The sequence below is a fragment of the Gavialis gangeticus genome, unplaced genomic scaffold (genome assembly GCF_001723915.1).
Source record: "Gavialis gangeticus isolate Ggan-Ray unplaced genomic scaffold, GavGan_comp1, whole genome shotgun sequence".
In the NCBI taxonomy this organism is placed as follows: domain Eukaryota; kingdom Metazoa; phylum Chordata; order Crocodylia; family Gavialidae; genus Gavialis; species Gavialis gangeticus.
In genome coordinates, this window is record NW_017728995.1 from 65,724,594 (window position 1) to 65,735,527 (window position 10,934).

The 10,934-nt window shown below is 43.5% G+C and overlaps 1 protein-coding gene across 1 annotated transcript in view; it reads left to right on the top strand.

Annotated features, from left to right (window-relative positions):
• The window catches only part of STAG1 (stromal antigen 1), a 295,978-nt gene that overhangs the window by 105,969 nt on the left and 179,075 nt on the right, over positions 1–10,934 (top strand). The window contains exon 5 of the mRNA XM_019503764.1: positions 1,510–1,586. Coding sequence (XP_019359309.1) covers positions 1,510–1,586 — 77 coding nt within the window. The remainder of the gene's footprint in view (positions 1–1,509; positions 1,587–10,934) is intronic.

The following is a 10,934-nucleotide window of genomic DNA, read 5'->3' on the forward strand; positions in this document are numbered from 1 at the left end:
CCCTCCAGCCAGCTGGCGACCCATTTGGCTGTGTGGGTGTTATGGCACATTAAATCTAATATCTGTAATAACAGGTACTAACTATACGTGTTAATCGGTGCTATTGCACAGTAGCGTTTACACATGCCTTGTAAGTAATGCTAACGCACTCTTGAATTCTTCTTTCACAGTGGCGTGTTAGTCTAGCTTTCACCTGATGTGTTAATGCACAGAAGAATTAGTCTACTGAGCTTTTAGTGTCTCGTGTGGATGCACCCAGAGTTAAGCTGAAACGAAAAGAAACACAAACATTTTTAAGATATGGAAGTCCAGCTAGGGAGTCTTACCAGCATGTTTCCATGTTTTAAAATTCCTGCACAATACTTTGTGTATATATTAAGCATCACAGGGATGTTGAAGTTATGTGTAAATTACGGATATGTACTCTTAAATGTAACTGTTTATGAATGGAATTGCATTGTGGTTTTTTGTTTGGTTTGGTTTGGTTTGGTTTGGTTATTAGGCTTTTATCCCTCAATTCTGAATTTCACAGAGGTGTGAAACTGTAGTCATGGGGTCCAGTGGAGATTTGCAAGAGGAAGGGTATTGTCCCTAATGTAATTAACTAAATTGAAATATGGGTGAGACACTTGGATACTTATAATTTCCAGTGTTGTTTTAATTTGCATTTTCCTTTATTTCCTTTCAGAAAATTATGCAGTGCAAAGCACAAAAAACATTCTGAATTATACCCAAAAGCTCACTCCACTTGAGTGGAAGGCAATTGCAATTTTTCTCTACACTACGTTGTACACTATTCATAACCTAGTTTAAGATTGCTTAGGTTGAAAGGCACTAATGTTATGTTAAGCCATTTAATTTATTTATGTTGATTTTATTCTTTATCAACAAGATAGTTAACATTGTGTATTATACCATGCTGGTTTTAATGGTTTGTTTACTTAAAAAAAGATGGATGTTTAGTACATTAGTGGATACAAAATCAAAAGATACTATTCCTCTGATTTTACTATAAAAATTGAAATGTTTTTCTATTCTGAAAACTCTGCAAAAATGTCAAGTGGCTTTCTTCTGCATTTATTGTTTTTCAGTGAGTTCTCTACAAAATTGACTCAGTTGTATCAGTAGAAATATACAGCATTTTCTAACAACCAATACTATAATGGTTCCCTGGACAACTGACTTACATCCACTTTAAAAAAAATGTTTTGGAATTGTTAACCTTTCCATGAGCAGCCACAAACTGGTATATCATGGGATCTCATGCCCCACAAGGGGAAGTGCTTCTGACTCATGTTGGATCAGTCTGTGGTTCTTCTACTGGCACACGGTTCTATTATGTCTTATTCAGAATGTTTTTTGGTAACATTATTGCTGTATAAGCTGTCAAACCAATTTGCAAATTTTATAGCTGTGGAGAAACTTTAAAAGATTGATATTATGAGTAAGTAACATACAGATGTAAAGTGTCCCACTGCTAAGTATAATTGTTCCTTCATTATTTCACAGGTACTGTAAGAATTGAAATGTTCAGGAACATGCAGAATGCAGAAATCATTAGAAAAATGACTGAAGAATTTGATGAGGTATAGTATATAAATAATTATGCTGTAGAGTTTGTGGAAAATGAAAACACAAGAATGCAGTATGTTTTGTATTGAAAAGAAAGCTATATCAGCTGGTTTGGTAGTGGGGCTTTTCAGGAGCTAGTGGCCTTCTCATCTAATTGACAAGCAATCTTTCTCTGCAAGGAACGTTACTGACCAGATGAAATGGCACTTTAAACTAATGGACAGAAAGTGACAAGAAGGTGTAGGCATAATTAATATATGCTAGTGGGAAAACAGAAAGAAAATACTGTTATTTATCACATATAACCAGTGCCTTTCTCCCCAAACCCAATGGGGAAGATTGGGTTACGCATTATGTGCAAGAGAAGAGACTTCCCATGGGTTCAGAAATTTGGTGGGCAGTGTGGAGCACAGTGTGGATGGAGCAGTAGTAGTATAAATTGCTATGGCCCTGGAAGGCACAACAGTTAACACTGCCCCTGCTACCTTTTCCACCTCCCCACCATCAAATTCCCAGATCCATGAGAAGTCCCTTTCCCTAACTATGCACTGGATTGAGATGCTGCATGAGGTTGGTCTAACCTAATGTATGGTCCCAGAGCCAGTGTGCAGTGTCAGACCCGATATGCTGCACCAGCGCAATGTCAGATCAGGCCCCAGCACAGAATACCAAATGGGGTCCTATACAGAGTGCTGGATCGGGTTCCGCTGTGCAGCCCTTCGCCCACATCTCCCAGCCCAAAAGACCCCAGACTTCTAGTACTTAACCATGCTCCATAAGTTTTTTGTTTACTTCTTGGGGCCTTCCAAAAACAGGGAGTGTTTTATATGCAGGAAAACATGGTAATGAAAAGTTTTGCATATATAGTTACTAGAAAGGTCAATGATATACAGTGGGAAGGTGTTTAAAAAAGTCATCCCATGCCATTGAAGCCAATGGGATGGTCACTGTTGACTTCAACAGAGGTAGGATCAGCCTCTGTTGATGATTGATTTAAGCAAGTGACCAGAGAACGAAGGGATAGGACCTAAGAAATATGAGGTGTTTTTTGTGGATTGGGAAGTAGACTGTGGTGTGTTCACATGTAGTCTGGTGTTTATGCATATGAATCTTTCATCCAAATTGTAATATTCATTGAATAAGCTGGATAATAAAATGGCGAGTAGCAGCTGAGAGGTATCTAGCTCAGTTCTCTGAAGAAGAGAGTGGAAATCAGGGGAAGCGACGGTGAAACAATAGAAAGGAGATGAGAGAACAGTTAAGGCCTCGAGAAGCAGCTAAATTTTATGTATTCGGACCCACTCTGAACCATCTGGGACCTATGTGCACAGCTCTGACCCCGGCCACCCCGCACCTGCTCTGAAACAGCCTGCCCATGATGAGGTGGTGGCCAGGCAGAAGCTGCTGCTGGGCATGGGGAAAAGCAGTTGCCTCCCCCTTGCCACTGCCAAGCCTTTCTTGCTGCAGCCATGCAGAGCCCTGTGGTTCCACTCCACCACTGCCACCAGTACCCCCCTGAGCCACCCAGCGGGGCATCAGTGACAATAGAGAGGAGCCACATTGCAGCCCAGGTGCAGGCTCCTTGCAGCTGAAGGACTTCGTCCAGCCTGCAGCAGGTCCCTTGGTCCTGCCTGGCACATCCAACTGATGTTTCCAATGACCTCATTCTGGCTCCAAATAAGAATCTAAAACTTAGTCATTACAGGGCCTAAATTATACACACCTGGCCCTTGCACTGCAATTGAGAGCCCTGTGTTAGCCACCTTCACTCCATATACTTCTCTCCCTCGGGAGAGTTAGGTACAACAGAATGGCAGTTTAAGGCCATGTCTACACTGATGTTTCTGTGGCCAGAAATTCTATTACTTTTCAGCAGCCACCCTTGTTCAGGGTGCAGACCACCGCATTTCTGCATGTGCAGATCACTGCATTTCTATCAGTGTCATGCGTTTTTGCCTCAAGCGGCTCTGCTGGCTGATTGTACAGAACCCCATGGGGAAGCTTCCTAGTGACCACAGAAGCACATTCCAGGCCAGTGCATTGTTCAGTAGAAGTGGGCAGAATTATGGGATATCCCAGCTTCATTGAGAAAGTTGTAGCTAAGCAAAATCTTCTGCCCACAGTGCATTTTTCTTTGCTCTCTGGTTTTTTTTGTGTCTATGCCTTCTGTTTTCGACAGAGGTACCTTTCTCTATTCTTCCCAGCATAGATTCTGAATGACTTTTTAGGGTGTTTGAATCCTTTTTCCTTGTGAACTATGGTTTTCTTATATGCGGACATGCATGTGTGTGCGTATGTGTTTGTGTGCACTACCTTAATGGTAGGAATAAGAAGCAGCACCTCTGGGTAGCCATAGAAAAAATAGACAGGGACTAAACAGTGGATACAATCTTCAGGCTTATAGAGTTTGTCATAGGCAACCTGTGCATCACCAAACACCAGCTCTAGGTATGGGAGAGCAGATGAAACTGGTGGGATTGAATTGAGTAAGAATCCTTATTCCCTTTCTCTTGATCAAAGAGGTTGTTGGTCCTTCCTAGTGGTTCTGCAGTTTCTTTTTCGAGCTGTCCACCACTATGGCCAGCTGTTGTGATGGGATCCATAACAAGGATTCAAAGCAGCTCATAAAAGAGGATGCACATCACCAGGAAATCCATGAACTTTTACTATGGAAAACCTCCTGGTATGCTTGTTGAAGGTCTTCTGTTTGGCGTGGCACTAACTGCTGCTTCTCTAATAACCTCTATCCTGTGTCACTACCACAAACTCATTGTATGTGTGTTGTTTTTTCCTGTTGTCACAGAGCTAGGATTGGATGCCACTCTTATCCAAAAGCTTAAGGATATCGAAAACCTCCCTCCTCCTTGTCCTCTCTACCTCTAGACTATGGTAGATTGGTAGATATCCTGCACATCTCACACGTGCTGGGAGGCAGAGAGGGTTTTCAAAGTGTCATGTTGCATTTAAAGGAAGGGATTCAGACTTACATTTTGAGTTTTGGACAGTAGCATTGAAGCAGGTGTCCAGAAGAGTTGGTGTGAGGAAGTGGTGCAAAGAAGGGTGGGGTTGCTGCTAAACCTGGCAAAAGCATGGGATTGTCTACACACCCCTTCTGCTGGCACTTGGTGGGGTAATATAACATAGTTTGTTATAGACAAGGTGTCTTATAGGAGCTTTGTATATAGGTGCACACAAGCTTGCCTTTTAGATAAGAAAAGGCTGGTGGTAGTGCCCTTTTGTGTACAGCAGCTTAGTGGTTAGATTTCTGGCCCAAGAAGTGGGAGGCATGGCTGTAGTTCTCTCCTTTGCCTGAGGTGATTCAAATTCACATAGAAGAGTGCCTGAACCACCAGGCTGTAGGTTGCTAAGGGTTGAACATTCGTTAGTCCTATTGAAGTTGTGCCACTATAAAGTAAAGGATTCAAGATTCACTGGGATACAGAGAGAGGGAACAGAAGTAAGGGTAGGAAGAGAGGTCACCAAATAAAGCAGATCAGCTGTGGCAGGATGCATCCCTCCACAGCTGATTCACTTCATTGGGCGAAACAGACATCACCATTTGTCCTGCATTGCATGGGGATTCCCTGGGTCCCTTACTGTTACATGCCTCCTTGCTGTCCCAGCAGAGGGCTGTGTGGGACCTAGGGAACTCTAACCCTGTGCCTCCGTGCCGGGACCCATGCCAACTACTGTTTCACACGCAGGCATGGGGCCGCAAGGCTTCTGGCCCAGGTCCTGGCGTAGTGTGGTGTGGAATCCAGGGAATCCTTGGCAGATCCACGCCAGCATCTGCGCACCCAGAAAACCCCCTGTTAGAAGATTCCCTGGGCATGGATCTACAAGGGGGGAACCTGGGAAGGGATCTGGTGGTATGAAGGGCCCAGTGCTATGTGGCCTGGGAATGGGAATTCCCAGGGCATGCAGGATCAGGCCCCTCAAGCCGCTGGAGTGCCAGCCCGAGGAGGCTGGAGAGCAGTGGGCATCTCTGGGCTGTTCATGCTCTTCTGCCTTAGACGTCAGCCATAGAAAAGCTGCTCAAACTAATGCTACCTATGTCGCGGTCGCAAGCTGTAGTCTGACAAGGGGTATGGGTGTCTACTTGCTTTGCTTCTGTACCACCATAAAAAATGTTCTGGTGACACACAGGTGACAAAAGGCGACCTCTGTTTCTGCCCTGTGAGACTTTTGTTATCTAGTCATTAGTGTATTCATTAAAGAGTGAGAACACTCTGGATTTTGATTCACACTTCTGGTACTGCTTCTTGTGTGTAAGTTGACATTTTCATTTGAAATGACATTACAATGACATTTTAACTCAAACATTAATTTGGAATTAAAATTATCATTTTGAATCGGTGTTCAAAAATAAATACTGTTTTAAGAAGTCACTACATTTTGTTTCTATAGGAAATGACAAGATTTTAGTTGAAGCTTTCCAGATGGAAATTTTTGGGAACTTTTGAGATTTCAGCTTGATTTGGGAGGGAAACAAATACTGAAATATGGCATGCTGTTCTGAATGCACAGAGCTGCTTTGTTGAATCAGAGGCTCATAGTACAGAATAGATAGTGTCCAGTGAATAAGCTAAAAATAAGCAGTAAAGGGTAGGATTTCCATGGAGTTATGCCTCATTCTGGGCTAAATTCTGCACACGTTTAAAACTAATCAAATTCAGGGACTATCCAGTGTTGTAACCAACAGCAGAATTAGACCTCCTTTTTCATCATTTTACACTGTAAATAGACCTTTTACGCTGATGCAGCACCAAAGGCGCTTGTAATCCTCCGTCTCCTTTAGTGTAGGCACCACAGAAGACAGCTTGAAGTTATCTGACTCTCAGGGATTCCTTTGCAAGCAGTGTCGTAGGGGGCATGTTGGTGTACCATAGAGATTTGGGGCACCACTCTGGTCCATAGGACAGTCTCAAGGGGGAGATGCAACTCCTGCACCTGGGACCTATGAAAAATCAGGAGTATGCAGTGTTGGCTTAAAGCCCTTCCCCATGGGTAGCATGTTCTGTGCTCCATTTCTAAGGCCCCTGGCAGATATTACATTTAAAATGCTTTTAAGCAGTTAGCTGTGTCTTTAGTAACCCGCTGCAGCTGCTAGCTGTCCCTCCCCACCCAACCTTGCCATGTCTGCCCCTCATCTCTACTGCCTACCCTCCAAACGGCCTCTGCCCCTCCTCCCCACACAGCCTTGCGTAAAGGTATTGGGGCTAGGATGAAAAATGGAGACTGGGATTGAATAGGGAAGGATGGTAGAATTTGGACCAGGAACTGGAGTGGAAGAAGAGAGAGGACTGGGACGGAAGTGAGCTACAGAGTCACAGTGGGTAAGCTCCTTTAATTAGAATATCGGTATTAAGAGTCTAGTTTGCCTGGGACGAAGCTTGCAGAAAAAACCAAGGTGGCACTACAGTATATGTCAAGAGTGTATGCACTTGCTTTGAGGTGTGAGAGGAAGCGAACAGCAGATTGAATGCATCCAAGTGAAGGTAAGAACAGTAAGTAGTGGTATCAGAGTGGAGGTCTGTTATCGATCATCAAATCAGGAGGAAGAGGTGGATGAGCCTTTTCAAGTGTGGAGGACAACTTTGTTTCAGAAACGTGAAACAACTGTGAGATTTATCTATTAGACCTGGTTTGGAGCAACATGGGTAAACCACTGTACATCCTCAAAGGGATCAGAAATGATCACGATAAAATAGACTTCATGATTCAAGGAGAAACTTTGAGAAGAGCCAAAAAGGAACCCTACACTTCAAAGGGCAGATTTCAGTTCATTCAAAAGCTGTAGATAAGGTTCCATGGGTAGACAAATAAAAAGGAAAATAAATTCAGAAGAGCTAGCCTTTGCTAGCCGACCTGATATTGCAGGCACAACATCTAGCTAAGCCAATACAGAGGAAAGATAACAAGCTTGACGGCACAAGGATTTTTTTTAGCAGTCTGAAAAAGAACAGTGAGCCTATAGGGACCAAATCTGGGAGGCAAAGGAAAAAAACAAATTATAACTAGCAAGAGATGTTAGAGGCAACAGGAAAGGATTTTACAAGTATGTCAGAAGGAAAAAAATAACTACCTTGGTTCTGCTCCTAACGGAGAAGGTAAGTTATTCACAGAAGATCTGAAGAAGGCAGGGCTTTTCAATTACTACCGTACTTCAACCTTCACAAAAAATAAACTCGGACTGGAAGACTAGCAAAATTAATATAAATGAAGTAGGGGAATGGATGCAGATCACCGTACATAAAGAACACATGAGGGAATGTTGGACTAATTTGAATGGATTTAAGTCAGCAGGGCCCAATGGAAGTGCTGAGCAAATCTGGGAGTTGCTGTTAGTAAGAGCTGCAAGCATATGAGTGACAGGCAAGGCTCCAGGGGGCTTAGTGAAGACCGAACATAGCACCTGTCTTTATAAAGCAGACCCAGGGAATTATAGTCTGACTTCAGTACTTAGAAAGTTAATAGAGCACATTATAGAGCAGTCAGTACATATCCAGAGGATGATGGGGTGATCACTAGCAGGAAACATGGATTTCCTGAAGACGTAGTGTGCCAAGCCAAATGTATTTCCTTTTATCATGGTTACTGGTGGATGGGGAGAATGTAGTGGGTAGTATGTATGTGAGCCCAAATCCAGCTCCCCCTGTTGGCAGCATAATAACCCCATACCTGCATAAAATGACATTATGTATGTAGGAGTAGACAGTTGCACATTCAGACTTGCTCTTTGAGCAGGGCTCAGAAAAAATCCACTAGGGCCACTTAATCTGTTGTAATCCTATGCCACATCAGACCCTGTGTAAATCTCTGTAAATCCTTGAAATGTCAGTTGAAGAAAAAACACCGCCAGTGACTGGTGAAGAGGATAAATATTTTGTGCTAAGTAGCAATTTGATAAGGTGGATGAGCATCAAGGCAGGCTAAGTGGTGTCACTTAGTTCTTGTGGGCACAAAGCAGGGATCCCTGTTGCTTCATGTGTTCCTGGCCCCATGTATCTTCCCTTGCCTGCTGGTGAGCACTTTCAGCTGAGGCAGTAGTGGGTACTTTTAAGGTCTAGGCTACTGTCTGGTAGTTAGAGCACTTTGCTGGTAAGTGTGAGAGACAGTTTCAAACCTCAGGGTAAAGGGAGGCCTGGAACTTGGGTCTCTCATTTCATGGGCAAGTACATTTATGGCTGGATCAGTTGGCTAAAAGGTGAGAAGGTAATTCTCCTTCTCACTACTTAAGCATGTAACTTTAGGCAGGTAAGTACTGTATAACTACCTAAAGGAGGAGTTGGGTTTGAGTCGTAAACTGTAGTGAGGCTTTTGGCAAAGTCCAATACACAATTCTCCCAAGTAAGCTGGAAAAGTCGGGGCTAGATTGAATTACTCTTAGGTGTGTACATAATTGGTTGAGTAAGCACCAACAGTTCGCTATAAATAGTTCAAAATCAGACAGGCAGGAGGTCTCAAGTGGGGTTCCACAGGAGTCTGTTCTGTGTCCAGTGGCGTTAAACAATGTTGTTAGCAAATTGGATGCAGCAACAGAGAGTATACTGATCAAATCTGCAGGCATCACAAAGCAGAGAAGAATTGAAAATGTACGGAGAATGGTATTAAAATTCAAAAGGATTTGGATAAATTGGAGAACTAGGTTATAGCTCAGAAATTCAGCAGAAACAAATGTAAGGTGCTACACTTAGGAAAGAAAAGAAAAAACAAACATGCAGATATGCAATAGTGGGGGATAACTGGGTTGGCCAGAGCATTGGTAGGAATAATCTGGGATTACAGTGAATCACAAACCCCAGGTGAACCAGCAGTCATTTGCCACAATAAAAGCAAACGTAATTTTGACTGTATTGTATGTGAGACAGTAGGTAATAGTAACCCTTTACTTGGCAGGGGTTAGCCCTGGTCTGGAGCACTGTGTGGAGTTTTGGGTGTTGCATTTTAAGAAGGGTGTACAGAGAAATTTGAGATCATCTGTTGGCGAGTGGTGAAAATAATAGAGAGGTTGGAATGCAAGTTGTTCATGAGGAAAGGGTGAAGGAACTAGGACTGTTTTAGCTTGGAGGAAAGAAAACTAATGGGGGCATGATAACAATTTTCAAATATTTGAAAGGCTGACTTAAAGAAGGATAAAAATTGTTCTCCCTCATCACAGAAGGCAAAACAAGAAGCAGAGCCTATCTACAGAGGGAAAGGCAGCTTCCCAGTGCTATCAATTATGTGTGCCAGAGGTGTGTATCGTTGGCCTGTATATTCCAGTCCTGCTGACGACCCTTTGGGTGTCAGCATCTTGCCAAACAATGGAATTTTTTTTTATTTTTTTCAGTTTGCTTTTTTAAAAACTTAGCAAATTACATGCAAAAGAACCTACAGTAAAAGAGCATGACTAAAGTTTCCAGTCATGCATACAGAAGTTGGGGAATACCAGAAATAGATTGCCTGTATCAAGCAGGCTTGATTCTGCTTCATTATGTGGAAACATTCCGATAGTCTTTAATTATGTGATAGCATACTGTTTTTTCCATTGGACTCTGCCTTTTGTAGTGCACAATTTACACTTCGGCCGCGTAGTGACTTGCACTGTTGGCCTCTCTGATTGCTGAAGCTGACAAATGTTTAAAGAATGAGACAGAAGATTGCCAGAAAAGAAAGTACGCTTTTATGGTATAGGCAGATGAATGTTACCCTGGAGATGGAAAACTCTGTCCTTGCCACAGACTTCCAGTGTGATGCTGAGCAGATGAGTTGAACTAGTTTTCTGGAGACTATTTCTTATCAGATCCTAGTTTTCTGGATGTCTGTTTCGGAGAGACATAGGTTTTGATTTGTCCTGGGCACTCGTGGCTGCTGCTGGAGTCAACGGGAGCTATGTAAAGTGCTGTACAGTGTTAAGTATTCTGAAAAAACAGGTCCTGTTTATCTTAAAACTGGCACAGAGAGGTAAGAGAAACAGGACTGTCCAACTTCTAAGTGGTTGGGGACCCTGTAAGCCACATCAGCAAGGGCTGCACACCGCAGGGGCCACACCAGCATGAGTCACAAGTTCTCAGGGCCATGTGCCATGTGGGCAGTACCCCCTCACCCCCCACCCCTGCATACAGGTACCTAGCCTCATTATCAGCTCCCTAGCCAGGGGCTCCCCCACTACACCACAGCTTGCGGGTGCCCAGGCCCCAAACTATTGAAGGCTGTTCCATGCCATCCTGTACTGCCCTGCTCCCCCTGCCCTTCAGGGGAGCCAGGAGTGGAAGCTAGGGAATGGCAGCTGAGCAGGAGCCCACAGGCCTCAAATCAACCCCTTGCAGACTCCGTGCAGCCTGTGAGCCACCATGTGGATCGCTCAGTTACAGGGTGTT